We start from the raw sequence: 19,263 nt of genomic DNA on the forward strand, positions 1-19,263 counted from the left end.
TAAGTTGAGCATATTATATTGAGCACCACCAGTCGTGGGATGAGGAAGATTCTGATTTCAAACACGACTTGCACCAAAATTATGATCCATGTATGCCAAGGAATCAAAAACAAAGTTGTTTTTTTTTTTCTAAATGTGCTTAAGTTTGATATCTTCAAAACACGTTGCTAGTTTCCTGATATCTCCAATGACTAAATTGAGTTTCCAAGGGATAAAAGATTTACCCATGACACAGTTAATAAGAGTATGGAATCACCTTCCATTTAAAGTTTTTTGATACCATTTTGAAAAATTTAACAAATGCCGTCACAAAGAGCAAGAATTTAGTAGTACAGTAGTAGGTTTTCTGTCCCCGCTCTATGTTATAAGAATCCATGATTTATAACAATTACAAATTTGGCATGAGGAACTAAGCTCTTCTGCAATGTAGAGGCTAGTAGTTTTAGATTTTCAGTGAATTTCTTAAAATTCTCTTCCTTCTAAAAAGTGTCAGCTAATTCTCTTTTAGATACTAGTCTTGCCCACATACGCTACGCATAATGAAAAGCAAGTCTATGGTTTTGATTTTTTCTCTTTAAAATTAAAGGAGAGGAATATGGGAAAGTTATCTACAAATGAGAGTAATGGGAAGTTATCCACATATGAGAGTAATGAGAAGTTAGTGATCAACGTACAAATTGGGTTAGTGGGAAAATATCTGCATATACTCAGTTATCAAATATATATATTTTTTCTTTTAATAGGATACTAGCAGGTAGCAGTCGTTTCTCTCTCTAAAATAAAAAAATAACAACAACAACACCTAGGGTTAGGGTTAGGGCTTCCGTGCAATCTTCAACTGAACCATCATATATGTTGTTGATGCCATGGCTGTCTGTCTTGCTTCTTCTCTTGCGATTGTAGAGGGTATGAAGCATGTCGATTTGTGTCAAACAGAAGGTAAGAGTTTAAGGCAACCCAATGTCTTCATGGTTGGAAACCTTCTCACTGCAAGGGGCTTCAAGATCCGATCTTTTTTTGGGAACGTACGTTCCTTAGTGCTTTACGGGTAATGGTACTCTTCGTGTGTGAGGAGGCAGACAGACAACAAGTATTGTTCACCTTCTCGGATCAGGTAGATCGGGTCTTGATTTAGGAGGGTGCCATGCAGTTTTAATCGAGCCTCAGTGGCTTTAGCTGAGTATGATGACGTGTCTTCGGTGGAGGAGGTGTCGCTTATGAAGTCATCACATTAGATTGTTCTGCAAGGGATACTACTTAGGCTTAGTTTGGGATTGCTGTGCTGTGAGCGGAAACACTTTTAAATTTGCTGTAAGAGGAAGCACTTCTAATTTTGCTGTGACAGGAAGCAACTGAGTGTTTGGTAAACTATTTTTGAAAGTGCTGTGAGAACGAAAAGCAATTTCGAAGTGTTTGGTAAATTGTGAATAAAAAGTGCTGTGACGGTTTATAATTACTAAAAAGGACATAAATGTTGAAAAAAAAATTATGTTCATCTAATTCTTTTTATATTTTCTATTTATTTTTCCTTCTTTTTTTTTATCCGATATTGATTTTTCCTTTTGTTTTTTTTGTTGGAGTGCATTTTTCTATTGATTTTTCCTTTTGTTTTTTTGGAGTGGATATCTCATTAAGGGACCAGCCCAAAGAAACAACGAATGAATTACCTTATTACCAAAAGAAAAAAACCAACAACAAATAAGCTTAAAAACAAGACACGAATAGTAAAAAAAAAGAATGAGAAGACCATCATCTACTCTCTTCCTCAAACTCTCCTTCACCCATTATCAAAAAAAAAAAAAAACTCTCCTTCACCCCTCCTCCTCTTCCTCTTCCTACTTCCACCAATCCCTTCCCGCTTCATCGCCGCCGGTCATCGGGTTCTCTTCCTCGCAATCCCAGCCATTGCCTCGCCGCCAAATCGGGACCGCCCCAGCCTCCTCCGGAATCTGACCAGACTCAGCTCTCAGGTATTCCTAATGCTAATATTTCTTTCATCAATAGCTCCGTAAGAAAGACTCCAAAATTTTCAATTCCCATGGAAATGAGACGCTAGATAAATTGGGGTTTGTAGCTGAAGGTTTCTATAATTCAATTATACATCTGAGTTTCTTTTCTGGGAATTTTGAGATGCTTTTTCTGGGTTTCAATTCAATGTTGATGAGCTCTTGAGATATGGAGATGGGATTGATTTTGAGCGTTTGAGATTATGGGTCAGATGTTTTACCTCTTCAAAATTGTGGGATGTTGCCCTCTTGAAGAAGAATGATTCATCTGGCTTTTAATTTTGCACCTGGATCTGGAGGATGAGGGGCATACCTTTGACGATATGGGTTGGCTCCTTGCCAGTCAGAGAAGACGAAGCAGTGAGAGAGCGAAGGATAAACAAGAAAACCAGGAGGACAATTTCGCCAATATTGGAAATTTCAGTAACTCTTCCGCGTCTTCAACTTGATTCCCGCAGAAGCAGATTTCCAAAGCTACAAAATTGAGCTTCTTGATTTCCGCGGTTGAAGGAAGCGCTTCCATCCGGAAGCTGATTGTAGAGGTTTTACCAAACAGCCCAACTAAATTGTAAAAGCACTTTTGGTCCCAAAAGCAGCTCCAAAATCAATCCCAAACTGGGCCTTAATTTCATATTAGAGAGGATTATGTCGGGTACACATTGGTGGTCTGTGAAGATTGATAGGCCAAGGCTGTGTGCCGGGAAGTAACGTATCCGAGTGGAGATCCCATTGGGGCAGCCCCTGTCCTTCCAAAGATGATACTGGGTAGTGGACAAGGTGGAGTTCCTGTGTAAATTTAGGTATGAGAAGCTCTTCAGTCGATGTAGTGTGTGTGGTCTAGTCACGCACATAGGTCTACCATGCTCTATGTCAGCATTGGATAAAGGGAAAGCTGTGGAAGAGCGGACAGTTCTGGGCGGAAATTTGGTGGTGCAATCAGGGGTTGGAATAGCGGACTGCTGTCATGTCAACTTGGCCCTGCAAACTAGGGTTTTGGTCAACAACCAAAGCCTATTTTTTAAAATCCAAATTCTAAATACTATGTGGGAGAAGTTGCTGCACAACCCAGCTTATCTCATTCAGAAGCCGCGGTGTGAAAAGTGACTCATAAGACCGGCCTCAAATTTCATCCTAAAATCCGAGGTAGCCATGTGGGGCATATCTTAAGAATAACTCTACCGCAAATTTAGTAGAATCACCCAAAAAAATAGACTACTCAAAACCTGTAGAAAAACAATTTACACTTCTAAAATTAACCACCATCCTCAACTCTTAGACCTTACATGCTACCCATAATCACGACTAACTTCATAAACACACTAACTCCATAACAAGTATGAGAAGTCCGAAACTTCCACAATAGTCAACGGAATATCCGAAATTTAACATATCTCTAAATACACAAATACAACTCTCAAGCTTTAAAACATTAATCCCACAGGTTATCAGAGCAATCTAAAAGAGGAAAGTGAAATCAAGGTACATGTAGGTTAAAAGTAGTGTACAATTAAAAAAAAAATACAACAACAGCTGATGCTATGCCTCAACTCTTATTATGCCAAACTAACTAATCTGCATACTGGGCAGTTGAAACCGAATGGCTGAGGGAAAGTATTTGAAAAAAAAAAACATTAGTGTGAGTGGAAAAACAAATTATTCAAAATAAAACGAAATCGAGAGCTTAATACTTTCCCACTTGTATGTTTATAAAATCAATCATGCATGCAAGTGCTTATAAAACCTTTCTTAGAATAAAAATCTCGTGAAAATAGACTAGCCCGCTAGTCAAATTGAGCAATTAAAATAAAAAAAGCAAGAAGCAACAACCATGCAAGTGAGCCTCCCAGGGAGAAATTTTTCCATGCTCCCGTCATTCCACCTGGCATATGTGACGGGTAATTCTAATTGGTCCACATCATTGTTGTTTTCTGTTGCTAATTCATACTTAACACCGTCAAACAAGAACAGTACTAACATGCATTTTCAAAAAAAAAAAAAAATTATATTAACAATGCCTGGAATTATGAACTGGATATGGAAATTCATCCCTCCCAAACCATTTGCAATTATGCGAAGCACTTCATGGCCAACTGCATGCCAGTAATAGTTTTATCGTAGCATGATGACGACTTGGCAATTTGGAGCAATTAAACATCTAAGTGATATAATTTTCCAATGAGTTCGTTCTTGATTCTCCTTCCATAGTCAAGTTGGTTTTGGTGCTTGGTTGTTCTCTTAGAATTGGGGTTTGATTATTCCACTGGAATTATTTAAAAGATCAAAACCCAGTCCTCCATGAAGAGTTCTCTCACCTTCTTTTGGATTTTCACATCAATTTTCTTCCTTTCTTGTTTGGATATCAGTTGTTCCATATATAACAATAGACATGGAGGAATATCATTTTCTCCACTCACTCGATCTAAAGTGACGAGATTATAGATCAATTTAGATATCATATATTCAATTTGTGGATTGGATTTAAGGTTCAAGCTCTGTTCTTATTCTTCATGACAAGAGATAACAGAGAGGAAGAGATAACAGAGGGAGAGATGTTATGGGTGGTTTAACGGAGGAGAAAAAGTAGGAATGATGTGGACCAATAAAAATTACCGTCACATATGCCAAGTGGAATGACGGTAGCATGGAAAAATTTCTCGCCTCCCAGGCTCGGGTAACAGCCTCCTTGGCTAAAAGGCACTCCCATACTCCCTTACCTTCATCACACCACCAAGGCAGATATGTTACTGAGCTTTCGTGATACTACCACAAAGACGGTACCATATCACCACAAAGACGGAAAGGGTTTCCGTGATTCCACCATAAAGGTAGTAGTCACATCACATAAAAATGTGGAAAAAGAACAACATGCTAGCATGGTAATAACAATCACAATCAAGTATGGCAATGAAAATCATATGAATACAAAGATCAACAAGGCTTCCTCAAAATCTCTCAATAAACAATAATCGCAAAGAAAGACATGAGTACGATTCCCAATAGCACTCTAAAATTCTCATAACAATTTCATATAGTAAAACCATTTCCGAAAATCATAGCCAAATATCCAATCAATAAACTAATCTCAAATCATATTTCAAAAACCAAATCATATACTAAAAAAAAAAACAATATTTACGAAAAATCATTGCATGCATATTTATTTAAAATGAAATGTCCACTCATAGTATAAAGATAACGTAGCCAAGTGTAGGGATCCTCGTCAAGCGATGACCCAGTGTCCTGTACACAATTGTAATTCGTAAATGATAATTTGAAAATTTGAAAGTTAAATATGACTCTAAAACAAAACCCGAAAACCCCTCGCACAAATAATTCATCGAACAATCAAAATCACATCATATTTGACTCAAACTTCAAGAGTTTCACCATCTTAATTATTCTAACTAGGGTTAGCCTCGGTAATAAACCGAGGCTTGTTTTCCTGAAATCGACTGTCGAACCGACTTCTGTCGGTATAAGATTTTTCAAACCTTTACCAATTCGATATAGTCGGTATACTGACTATCGATAACTAAGATTTTGGTTTGGTATCAGTCGATTTTGAGAGATTTGTAGCTTGAGCCGTGGATCTGCTTCTCTCACTGGATTCTTCCCCAGGAGGCTGAAAAGAATTGGCTGTCAAAGTCGACAAAGCTCTGGAAACTCAAATACGAAGCCGTAAGGGTGATCAAGAAGACGCCCGCTCGATCTTGAACTTTCCCGGCGTCAATGGGAATAACTCATCTTCTAATTGCGGCGAAGACAACATCCTTCTCTGATTATTCATAATTGGGGAAACTCTAGTTTGTTTCTGATTTTTTCTATCATGGAGATGAGGATGATCTGAATTTGAAGATGCTAATTTGATGATGCTGATGATGATGGAGGAAAGTAGGAGAGATAGAAAAATAAGAAATAAGAAGAAAAGGAAGATGAAAGAACTCGAAGAAAGAAAAGGAAGATGAAAAAAGGGAGAAGAATCTGATGGAAGATGAAAGATGAGGAGGGAGGAAAGAAATGGCTTATGAATATGATGGAACACGATGATGGCTTTTTGTTTTGTTTAGTTCGATAGCTTAAGAAGTAAATAAATATAAAATTTGTAGTATATCTATTGAGAGTAGCTCATGCTCTAGTGGTTGAGAGTTGAGTTGCTATTTAAGAGGTTACGGGTTCGACTCTAGCCTCTGATCAAATTTTATCTATTTTGTATATTATTTATGTTTCCGAGCCTTACCAAGAGCATGTAATGTCAGGGTCTGGAATCACGAGTCTGAGATATCTTCTTTGTTATGCCCTTGCGATCTGGTCAAAACCACAAAAGTCAGAAGAGAGACCGGGTTTGCCGGCTTAAAACTTTCTGATGTTTAAGTTAGTAATGGTTGACAATATCGAGAAGAGAATTAGATTAGAGAACTTACCTGCTGTGGAAGGTTTTTGACCTCATATAGGCAGTAGAAGGATGTTCAGCCTTGTCCATTTCTGATGTGGGAGAGATTTCCGGTTGCTGCCACTGTTGCGACATTGGTGTCAAACGAACAACCACAACGAGCCAAATAACAAAGTTTAATTTTTAGCCTAGTGGGCTAAAATTACCTTGAAAAAATTCGGAATCCAAAATCTTCAAAGCGTCGATTCTCCTTCCTCACTTCGACTCGTCCCAAGCCGTTTGGAGGGATTGAAGTGCATGGAACAAGCTTCAAAACCCAGGTGGTCTCACCCCAAACGGTGGTTGGAGTTGGGAGTTCTGGCTATTTTCGGGTTGCTGTGATTCACGAACGGAGAGGCTAATCGAATGGGACCGGTGCTGCAATGAGTGGTGGTTAGACGATGATGAAACAGGTAGGTCAGCGTCTCAGATCGGGTCGAGCTGGAGAGAATTTGACCTAGGATTTGGGTAAAAATCCTTAAGTGGAAAAATGCTCTATTTATACTAGAAGAATTTTTAAGAACAGTACATGAGGTTTGGACCACTGAGAATTAAGGTTAATATACTTTACAAAACTTCCAAATGGTGCCTGGGGTTCAAGACCCGACCCAACATAAATACACACAGTTAGTTTCTTTGTTACTTTGCGTGATTTCCATCAATTTTTGAAGGGCAAATCCGTCTCTTCAATTATTATGAAAAAAGAAAAAAAGAAAAAACTAGTCAGACCTAATCCCATTTTCCATGGATGGCAGCGGCTGAGGCGAGCATCCATAAACCGATTGGGGATGATCAGTGGAGGCCCAGAATGATTCCAACATTATTCGCATAGCCTAGCTGAGGTTTAGCTCAAAATGATTACAACCCATCAATTATAAACAAACAAGTACATAACCTATTTCAATTTTTGATAATGAGATGAAAACACAAATCTTGGAAGAAGATTTGCTTCCAGTTCTAGAGAGCTTCATGCCATATTGGTGTGGTGGATCTGAATGAGCCCAATTTGGCTGGTGAAAGCAGAGCAGCATCAAATAATCTCTCTTAGGGCAACTCCAACCATTGGCACCATTTGGGGGTGCTATTCTCATTTTATCACCCCCTTGTTGCACTATTCATATAGGACTCAATTCTCATCTCCAACCATGAGGTGCTATATGGGGGTGCTATTTTCACTATTTTTGACTAAAATATAATATGAGTATAATTTTGATGAATATTATATTAAAAATATGTTAATTTAATTAAATAAGGTAAAAAAAAAATTTAACATTTTATCATAATATTTAAAAATTATTCTTATTATTTAATGAATTAAAAAAAAGTTTTAAATATTTTTTTTGTCGGCATATACGACAAACGTGTCGGCACATACGACAAAAAATCTAACTATTTAGAAGATATTTTGATGTTTTGTGTCGGCATATATGCCAAACAGCAGAATTTCGATGTGATTTCAGCGCCACGTGTCAATCTCTAATTGGCTGTCCAAATTACGGTTGAGTCTTTGTCCGCCACGTGTCATATCTTATCTAATGATATGAACTCAAACCGTCCATAAATATGGGGTCATTGTCATCCTCATCTCTCACAAATTCACAAACACTTCTCATATCCAAATCACACAAATCTTTCTTTCTTTTCCGTTTTGATTTTGTCAAACCATTTCTGCAATGAATCGTTTGACGAAATGGTTGCAGAAAGATCAAGAAGAGGCCGTCACGAGAAGCCGTCGACAAGCCTTGATGATGTCTGCCGCTGCCTTGCAAATCCAAACTCTGGAAGATGAGGATTCACAATGGGGTGGTTCTTCAGAAGGTCGTACCTATAAGGCCAGGGATCGAGAGCTGATGGATCTTCGACTTAAAGCTCAATACTTCACGGATCCGTGCAGGTATGAACCAAACATATTTCGTAGGCGATATAGAATGCAACCTTGGGTCTTTGACAGGATGATGTGCGACGTGGCCAACTATGACCCATATTTTGTTCAAACAAGAGATGCTTGTGGGAGACTCAGCTTATCCACTGAACAAAAGCTGACATGCGCCATGAGAATGCTCGCGTATGGCATCACAGCTGATTTCTGCGATGATTACCTAGATATTACGAAGACCACTGCCATTGAGATTTTTGAGCACTTCACAAAAGCAATCTGGAATGTGTACCATGAGACTTACCTCCGTCGACCAACACCGGCAGATTTGCGACGGCTGCTTGACAAAGCTGCAGAACGGGGATTCCCGGGGATGGTCGGTAGCATTGATTGTATGCACTGGCAATGGAAAAATTGTCCCACCGGATGGGCAGGGCAGTATACTGGCTACAAGGGGAAATCGACAATCATCTTAGAGGCAGTGGCCTCCTACGATACTTGGATTACACAAGTGGGCAGTAACAGTGCAAAGAAGAAAAGGGGAAGGCATGTGGGGAGCTTGAACAAACTCCCTTACTTATGGTATTGCTGGCAAGAAGAGGGCTTTGAAGCTCGAAGGTGGAGTTGAGAAAAAGAAAAAACTTGTTGTTGGTTAATTTTATTTTCCTAGGTTATTAAGCCAGTGTCAGTTAGGAGAACTTCTATGAGTTTTTCTAAGATGTTTTTACTTTTTAGTTTAATTATTTGTACCACAATTGCGTGATTGGTAGGTGACGGCTAATTAAATGATTTCTTTTACTTAGAATGCGAGGTTATCGTAAGCGTCCCTTAGAACTTGGTTTGCATAAGCATACGTAGGTTATTTCGGATTTTATTGCTGAAATTCTTGTTTAAATGTATGTAAACTTTCGCCTTTGACGAATGATTCTTCGTGTCTTTACAAGCTTATTTTGACCGACAAAATGAGTTCTCTTACTAATAATATAGAGTATAGACTCTTGTTCTATTTGGAAACTTCCAAAAGTGGACAGAGTTGTTTCCTCGTTGGTGTGGTGTGACTGAAATTCCCATGAAAGTCCTCCTTAAATTCCCTGCAACAACCCCATCGCCTTCACTGCCAAATTCCTATAAAGCATAACGACACTGGAAATCTACGGCCTCCCATGAAAGTCCTTCTTAAATTCCCTGCAACAACCCCATCGCCTTCACTACCAATCATGAAGAAACCCAAACTCTGCCCTATCCCCACTGATTCACCTCCGTCACAACAACAACAACAACAACAAGACCCTAAACCCTTCATCCTCCTATTGCCCAACCACATCACAGTCGAGATCTTCTCCAAACTCCCAATCACCACTCTCATCCAATGCCGCTGCGTCTGCAAGTCATGGAGACGTTCTCTCTCCGACCCCCACTTCGCCCGATACCTCCTCTCCCTCACGCCCCCTTCGCTTCTCATCAAGCGCTGCCGCAGCTTCTACCTGGTCGAGCCCCACGTCCGAAACGGCGCCGTAATAAAGCTCGCCGAGGACCCTAATTACCTCACCCCTTACCTCGACGTTGTGGGCTCCTGCAACGGCTTACTCGCCGTCAGGTATAACAGTGGTCAGTTCTACATTTCGAATCCGATTCTCGGTGAGTTTTTAACTCTTCCCAGGCCGAGGGGTAGAATCAATTGTTCATTTGTTTGTGGATTTGGGTTTAGTCCTGTGAGTAATGTATATAAGTTGGTTATGGCTTCGATTCCGAAGAAAGGGTCTGAGGGTGAGGTGGAGGTGATGGTTTTGACGGTTGGCTCTGGGATTTGGAGAGGCATTGGCAGCTCTGTATACCCTTGTTGGATTCAGTCATCTGGGGTTTATCTTAATGGAGTTATTCATTGGATTGTTGGAACTGGCAAGCTGAAGCTGAAGCTCGAGAACGCTTTTGTCATTTGTGCATTTGATGTTGAGAGCGAGCATTTCGAGGAGTTACCATTACCGCCTGGTTCATTCCGTGCCGGGAAGGTTGAACTCGAGCTTGGTGTGTTGGGAGGTTGTCTCACTGTAAATGCTTGTTACAAGAATACAATCAGTGTTTGGATGATGAAGGATTATGGTGTTTCAGGGTCTTGGACCAAAGAGTATGACATTAAAGACAAACTTAGAGGCACATTTCGTTCTCATCCAAATGTACCTCGAGTATTGAGAGTTACAGAGGAGGGGCACGTATTGTTGTTTTTTAAGCATGAGCTGCAGGTTCATAGTCTTGGTAAAAGGGGCCTTGTCAGGCTTGAGGTTGACAGGATGCCATTGGTCGTTCACGGGGCATGTGTTCATATTCCAAGCTTTGTTTCACTCAAACATGCGATTGCTGGTTAGAGTTCAGAGGTAGTTTATATAAATACCTAGTTAATCATTGTGTCTTTGCAATTTCAAACTTCATAATGATTTTGAATACTGATAGGATGTTTAAGCAGTGTAGTTATGTTTAACTTGGCCAGTCAATTGCAGATTAATTCTTGGCCATTGAATTTTGATTACTACATTTTCCTACATAAAATTATCAAGACATAAGATAAGCCATTCTTACAAGTTGCAAAAAAGAGATTTGTTACACGTTATACAGTATTCTAGATTGTGGTGGTTATTCGACCTTGCTTGCAAGTATGAGTCAATTGTTTCTATGAAAGGATTGTGTTTATGAGTTGGACATGTATTGAGAAGCCTTTATGATGCTTGATTTATAGTGATGTTTTTTGTATGTAGTTAAACTGTGATTACCTTTAATGGGTGAAAGAATATAGGAATTGTACATAGTTCTAAGGGAGAGACCCAGATTCTATACACTTGGCATAATTATTTTGGTCTTATTAAGGTTTGCATGCACGTTTAAGTTTGTGATTTGATTTTGGCTTGCAGTCTGTTGAGTTCTTGTTGGTTTGTAATCTCCTAAAAGTATTGTTGCATTTTTTTTCAGAATAAAACATGCTAGGTAGTTTTATATGATTGTTTCTGCATTTTTCATTAAATTCCCTATTAGTGGGAGTGGCTTTTATCTATGGTGTATTCCCCCTGGCTTAGCAATATACAGTATGCTGCTTGTTATTTCAATAATGGCACAGTTGTTTTGAATTTGTGATTCCCTGGATGTGAAATTCACTAGGTTTGGGATAAGTCACAAATACCTTTTCTAGCGCTCGATGTATGGCCTTCTATGGCTTCTTCTACTTTTGTTAGGTTGTAAATGCTTTACAGCTGGTGCACAGGTTCAAGAACTGAAAAATTGAAGGACTGCTGTATACAAACGACAAATATGTAATCAATTTATTTTCTTGACCAATGGTATCTGATTTCTTAAATTTCTGAACCTGATAAAGCTTAAAACATATCTGCTCCTGAATCTAGAAATGAATGACAGCTGAACAATAGGGAATCCACCTTGGAGGGGGTATCAAGCTCTTGAGCTAGGTTAGAGAAAAGGATATTGCTTGCTTGAATGTGTTCAGAACAAGTAAAACCTACTGCTTCTAGGGTTCATCTGGCAACTTTTTCAATTGGCATGTTTGACAAGAGTAGTGTTTTGATGTGTCTTTCTCTTTCTATCTTTAGTTTCCTTTTAAATTACCAAAAAATATGTTGCTATTATTTACCAATTTAACTGTTTCGACAGCCCTTACAAGAAAAGATAACTAAATACCTCCGGTAGTGTAGCTTGAAGGTTTTTGTCAAACCTAGTTACGCATTTCATCTTTCCATGTTTTGTGCAATTTGGAAGCCGTTTTTATGACTGATATGATGCTACTTGTGGGATTCCTTTCAGTTCCAATCTCTAAAGAGAGAGTGTTGTTGACTTGGAAACTATTTTAAATCGTCTCAATATTTGTTGGCTGTGTATTGGGGAATGCCTTTCAGCTGTTAAGTGTTTATTTTATTTTTTTATATTTTTTTTGGAGAAGGATCAAGAAATTTGCTATCAAGTAGTGTGTTATATAATAGAAGCTTTTGTTTCAGTGGCTTTTAGGCTGTAGGGCTGTAGGCTGTGGGGTGAGATAGAAGTTGGGTGCTATTACTGATATAATTGTGGAAACCTGTTGTTATCAGCTTTGTGTGTGCGCTCTGGTTAACAGTACACTTGATAAAAAAAAATGAAAAAAAAAAAAAGTAGACACCACACGTGTGTTTAGTTCTTGTAAAATAAAAATATAGTGATGTGCGAAGGGAACAGGGATGTAAAAGTTTGTATTTCATTTGTGTTTTTATTTTTATTTTTTGCCATTTTGTTGCTGACTATATTTCCCCTAAAGTTGATTGGCAATTATTTTATAGTCTTAGGCTGTAAATGCCATTTCTCCTCCAATTTGGTTGATAAAGTGGGTTATCTTTACATTTGATGATAATGATGCAGGGGATATTCAGAAAGAAGCAATTACCATGGGGACGTTAATAGGAATTGCACAAGACTAGAAAGGTTTAGAATCGCGATGCCAATCAATTAGGAGAGCAAGCTGAGATTAAAGTTAGGTGCTTTAGTAATGTGGGAGAGACTAATGATCGGTTGATAATTTTAGGTGATTGAAAGCATGTTGTCTGTCATTTGGGGGCGATGAACAGTATTTTGAAGTTGTCTACTTTGTAACTGGTTTGCAATTATGAGGGGCAAGGCCTTTGCTCCAACTAGGAGTGACTCCTAGATCCAGCTAGCATAATGTAGCAAATCTAATTTCTTGATTTTATCAAATTGCTCATAATTATGATTATGTTCTAACTTGGCTCACTGTAATGTTAGTAAAACTCTAGAATGAATGAATATATATATATATATCATCTCTGCAAAATTTCAGCCAAATTGATGATCTTTAAGGTATCTAACTCGCTTAAACTAATGGACGAACTGAATCTATCCAATCTGAACCGTACTAGCTTTAAGACAGTTATCAATGCCTTAACGACTATCAATTTGGCTAAAATTTTGTAGAGATGATCTATACATTAGTACCTAAAAACTGAACGGTCGAGATATGGATATGTGACCGAAAAGTGACCATAAACTCTAAAAGCGCACTTTAATTTCAGAGCGAGGCCTCGCTCTGGATAGGGTCTGATATATATATATATATATATATATATATATATATATATATATATATATATATATATATATATATATAGCCCTTCTAGTGAGGGATCCCTTTTTTTGGTCTTTTCTAGGGATAGGGCATTAGTCCAACTTTTCGATCATATTTTGGCATCTCAACCGTTCAATTTTTAGATCCTAATGTGTAGATAACTTCTACAAATTTTTAGCCAAATTGATTATCGTTAAGGCATTCAAAATGACAATTTCAGATTATAAGTATGAACGGTTCAAGTTTGACAGATTTGGTCCGTCCATTGATTTAATCTAGTTTGATACCTTAACAATCACCACTCTAATCACCGATTTGGTTGAAAATTTGCAGAAATGATCTACACATTATTACTTAAAAATTGAACGGTTGAGATGTCGAAAAGTTAGTCTAATGCCCTGTCCCTAGAAAAGACCAAATATATATATATATATATATATAGTGAAGGTGCTGAGAGTGAAGCGTGGGATTGATATGGTGAAGGTGCTGTGTGAGCAGATTATAGTCACCAAGTGTGTGTGTGTATATATATATATATATATATATCCATATAGACACGTGTGTGTGTTTATATATACATATATATATAGGATTTTTCTCAGGTGCGTACGTCTGTATCAAAATTTCGGTATGGATTTCCGGTTTTCACTCACTTTCCGATCACATATTTTGATCTTAACTGTTCCGTTTTTAGGTCTTAATGTATAGATCATCTTTGCAAAATTTCAACCAATTTGGTGATCGTTAAGGCATCCAAAACTGCAATTTACACGAACGAACCGAATCTGTCGAACCGGAACCGTTCGTGTACATTGTTGTAATTTGCAGTTTTTGATGCCTTAACGATCACCAAATTAGCTGAAATTTGGCAGAGGTGATCTATACATTAGGACCTAAAAACTGAACAGTTAAGATGTGAAAATGTGATCAGAAAGTGGGGGAAAACGGGAAATCCGTACCGTCCGCACCATAGCCGGACTGTATATATATATATATATATATATATATATATATATATATATATATATATATATGTATGTGGAAGTTCTCTCTGGTGCTTAAAACCAGTTTCCAAAAAGCCTAACAACCACCACTTGGTTTAAATGGTTATATAGGGATATGAGCTTCGAGAGAGTATGTGTTTTACTATGAAATATGTATGTCAAATCTTTTTATAACAAGATTAAATGAACAAAGAAGTATGATAATAAGATAACAATCAAAAAGTAATTTACATAGTAAGAACACTTACTAGATGGATATGTACAAGGATGAAACCTTGATGCTTGAGTTTCCTCAAGCTTCCAAGCTTTGAAGGCTTTATACAAACTAGATCTTGTTTAGGTCTAGCTCTGATACCACTTACACAAAGGGGAAAATTTTATTGGTGTAGCGGAAATTTTTACAAGGATTTGGACAAAGAGCAACTAACTACAAGGGGAAGTATGGATGTGAAGGGACCGTGTCCCCCAACTTACAACATTACTCTATATATATACTCATCTTCAACGGTCTAGATCAAACGGTGATTTAAAATGGATGATCCAGATGTAGCGGACTCGAAAATTATATTTTTAATAAATTTTTGGATATTACAAACTTCCAAAAATCATTAAAAATAGCTCGGGTGTCCGAAAAATCTTCCAAAAATTCATGCGAACACGTAACGATGTCTAGTTTAATTCTACAGACTCAAAAGATAAATTTTAGCAAACCAAAAATTTCAACAATTTTCGAAAGCTATAAATAGTTTAAAACTAATAGAAATTCAACTAAAAATAGCTCGAAATTATTTTTCTTCTCAAAAATAGAAAACCAAAATTCCGATATCTCACACATGCACTATATATAGGGGGCTTTGTGAAGACTTTTTCACTGCCGCAAATTCAGAATCAAAGTCATAAACTCGTCCCCTTCTTCTCTCAAGTTTTCAGTAATTTTTCCATTCTTCAAAGTTCAAGGCCGTGAAGCATCATCATCTCCATTCAACCATCATTGCCGTGAGCCACCTTTCAAGTCCACCACCTTTGAAGCTTCTTGCGTCCTTGAAGAATTCAAAAGTGTAACCATGAACACCTCTATTTTGTTTTCGGTTTTGATACTTTGTAAAACAATTTCGGATTTGATTTTTGTTTTAATAAATTGGAGTTTGCGATTTCATGTTAGATTGAAGTTTTGATTTTAGATGTTTAGTTTTTGAGCACTATGAAGCATGTTTTAGGTTTGCGATTTCTTCTTCCTCTGAACCCGTTTTCCTCTTCCTTTTCAATCATAGTTTTTGCACCATTGCTTGTGGCCAGGGGCCCACTTGGGGTACTTAGGACTGAAGTAGTTTGAGACCACCCTAGAGTTCAAGAGCTCAACAATGAGTGCAAACTTCACACACCTTGGGGTCTTGTATTGGTTAATGGAAGCTCCCAAGCTTATGGCATAGTTGATGAGCTTGTCAAAAGTCCCAGCCTGAACAATCTTGATCTCCAGCGGCCCGATCGATTTGTTGGAGACTCTGCCTTGGCGGTACACATTGTTGAGTGACTCCTCAATGGCAAAGCAGCAGTCCTCAAACACTAAGGGTGGGATTGGAGTTAAGCCATTTAGGCTAAGCTCCCAGAAAAGCACATAGTGGCCTGGAATTGTTGAAAGTGTCAGCATAGCTAGTGTACTCTGCCACAGTTGCATCAAATGGCACCAAATAGGTCACAACATTCTTCACAGCGTTTTGGAGCTCAACATAGGATGTTTTATATATATATATATATATATATATATATATATATATATATTCCTAACAAGATGTAAAAATATATATATCTATATATATATATTTTGGGTCTGAGTGTGTGTGTGTATATATATATAAAACATCCTAACAAGATGTAAAAACAAAACATATATTTTGGGTCTGAGTATATATATACTATATACTTTATGCCTGACAATACTATATATTACTATATATTAAGGTGTTCTTTCCCTTCTCATTTTTTTTTGTTTTGTTTTGCATCTCATAGTTAGTGACTTCATGGTTTCTTACCATAAATGCAGGGCTAGAATGTGGACTCATAGTTCTTCTATGAGATGTTTTTCCTTTAGTTCTTTTATTTGAATATCAAATTCATTGATATCCTGTCTAGTATAGATCATTGGTTTGACCCGTATTATTACTTCAGGATTTCTAAGTTTAAGTGCACAGTACCTTGGATTTTTTGTCCAAAGCTTTAATGGATCTTCCAACAAGAAGAAATAACTGAACTTGAAAAACTAGAACCTACCAAACTTACTAAACCTGGTAAGACAAAGCTTCAAGTACTCAGTGCAAAACACTGGGTATATAAAGTCTTAGAAGAAAATTTTAGTGAAGATCCATTAAAGCTTTGGACAAAAAATCCAAGGTAATGTGAACATCTCATAGAAGAAACTATGAGTCCACATTCTAGCCCTACATATATGGTAAGAAACCATGCAGAAATTAAAAGAGGAAAAGCGCGTATGGTAATCAACTATAAGCGGTTAAATGAACAATTAGAGTTCGATGGATACTTCATCCCTCGAAAAGATGTCCTAATCAATCAAACTAAGGGTGCTAAAATCTTTATTAAATTTGATTGTAAATCAGGATTTTGGCAACTAAAACTAACAGAGGAGTCAAAACTATTGACTACCTTTAGTACTCCATGTGGACACTACCATTGGAATGTTATGCCTTTTGGGTTAAATATAAATATAAATTCCATTCCTACCACAACATAAATATATATATGTGTGTGTGTGTGTGTGTGTGTGTGTGTGTGTATACGAAAATGTTCTGAAGAGGACGTCCGCAACCCAGAAAAAGTGCGGACGTCGCTCCTCCGACCTCGATCGAGCGGCGATGGCGCGACGTGGCTTGCCGGAGGGACGCCGAGGGTCGTACGGAGGGGTCTGCGGTCCGGTGGAGTCGCCGGCGACGGTTCTGCGGTGCTGCACAGAACCTGCAATTGCAGGTGAGGTGACTGCCCAGAAACCGGCAAGCCCGACCTCCTCCGACCTCGAACGCCGCCCAGAAGAGGTCTGGGACGCCTCCGGCCTCCCTCCGGCCATCCCCGCGCCTCCGTAGTCTCCTGGAACCGCCTGCTGCGTCGACGTCCGCACTTTAGCGAAAGTGCGGACGTCCGCTTCAGATCCTTCCTGTATATATATATATATATATATATATAGCGAGGCCTCGCTCTGAATTAAAGTGCGCTTTTAGAGTTTAGGGTCACTTTTCGGTCGTATATCCAAATATCGATCGTTCAGTTTTTAGGTACTAATGTATAGATCATCTCTGCAAAATTTTAGCCAAATTGATGGTCGTTAAGGCATTGATAACTGCCTTAAAGGTAGTATGGTTCAGGTTGGACAGATTCAGTTTGTCCATTGGTTTAAGCGAGTTAGATACCTTAAAGATCATCAATTTGGCTAAATTTTTGCAGAGATGATCTATACATTAGAACCTAAAAACGGAACGGTCAGGATGTGGATATGAGACTGAAAAGTGACCATAAACTCTAACCTCGCACTTTAATTCCAGAGCGAGGCCTAGCTCTATATATATATATATATATATATATATATATATATATATATATATATAGGCCTTCTATACTAAGGAGGTTCTTAACTTAACTATTTTCATATATTGACCACTTTTTGATCACATTCAGTTTTTAGGTATATATGAGTAGATCACTTCTGCAAATTTTTAGCCAAGATGATCGTTAAGGCATCCAAAACTGCAATTTACACGAACGGTTCAGGTTGGACAGATTCGGTTCGTTCGTGTAAATTGCAGTTTTGGATGCCTTAACGATCATCAATTTGACTGAAAATTTGCAGAGATGATTTACTCATATATACCTAAAAACTGAACGGTTAAGATGTGAATACGTGATTCAAAAGTGGTCAAAATATGAAAATACGTTCCTTAAGCTAAGTCAAGGACCTCCTTAGCAGAGCAAGATTCTATGTGTGTGTGTGTGTGTGTGTGTGTATATATATATGTATATGTATATGTATATGTGTGTGTGTGTGTGTGTGTGTATATTGTTCAAGGAAAACTGAAATTGGGAGAGAATTGAGTCGTACTTTCATTGATAATAGGGGCCTCTTTATATAGAGGATTACAAGACATAGAATTAGAGTTGTACAAGGAAAGATAATCGTACAATTAATCGGATATCTATGAATATCTCTGAGAATATCTCTAATTCAAAACCCTATTACAACTAGGTCAAGTAACCTAGAGTTTGGGCCAGACACATATTCTGGATTTACTTGAACACACACACATACACACTTTCAAGAGGTTTCGTATTCTCTTTGTTGCTTATGCATGCTTTTCTGGGCTTGTCTCTTGCTTAGGCCTTTTTTTTTCGGTCTTTCTTTCTTTCTATGTAACTTTGGCTCTTTGTAAGAGCAACTCCAATTGTTAAGTCTTATTTGGGACTTTTGTTCCTTGTAAGGGCAATTCCAATTGTTAAGTCTTATTTGTGAGTTTATCACCTCTTTGCAGCGTATCCATATGGCACTCATACCCACCTTTAACAATGAGGTGCTATATCGAGGTGTTATTTCAACTTTTATTTATTAATTTTTTTAATCTTTTTGTATAAGAGTTTTTCTAGTGGAACCTCCAAATTTACTCACTTGACCTCCTATGCTTTTTACACCTCCTATCAAATTTTCAAATACTAAATTTACTCATTAAACCTCACTAAAGTTCCTTAAATAACCTTACTCATATAATTTGTAAACAAGCTATTGAATTCTTCTTATTTCTATTGCTTGCCCTCTGGTGAAAAAACTTGGTGTTTAGATCTTT

The 19,263-nt window shown here is 37.8% G+C and overlaps 2 protein-coding genes across 2 annotated transcripts; both read left to right on the forward strand.

Annotated features, from left to right (window-relative positions):
* The first annotated feature begins 1,747 nt into the window (after window positions 1–1,747).
* Window positions 1,748–9,219, forward strand: LOC133709351 (uncharacterized). Its single transcript, XM_062135068.1, has 2 exons — window positions 1,748–1,970; window positions 8,136–9,219. Exon 2 carries the CDS (start codon window positions 8,181–8,183, stop codon window positions 8,937–8,939), a length of 759 nt encoding a protein of 252 aa, XP_061991052.1. The 5' UTR covers window positions 1,748–1,970; window positions 8,136–8,180; the 3' UTR covers window positions 8,940–9,219.
* Window positions 9,220–9,340: 121 nt separating this feature from the next.
* Window positions 9,341–13,052, forward strand: LOC133709350 (F-box protein At3g07870-like). The gene is made up of 2 exons (XM_062135066.1): window positions 9,341–10,683; window positions 12,701–13,052. Exon 1 carries the CDS (start codon window positions 9,475–9,477, stop codon window positions 10,672–10,674), a length of 1,200 nt encoding a protein of 399 aa, XP_061991050.1. The 5' UTR covers window positions 9,341–9,474; the 3' UTR covers window positions 10,675–10,683; window positions 12,701–13,052.
* Window positions 13,053–19,263: the final 6,211 nt, after the last annotated feature.

The sequence above is a fragment of the Rosa rugosa genome, chromosome 5 (genome assembly GCF_958449725.1).
Source record: "Rosa rugosa chromosome 5, drRosRugo1.1, whole genome shotgun sequence".
NCBI classification, from domain to species: Eukaryota; Viridiplantae; Streptophyta; class Magnoliopsida; order Rosales; family Rosaceae; genus Rosa; species Rosa rugosa.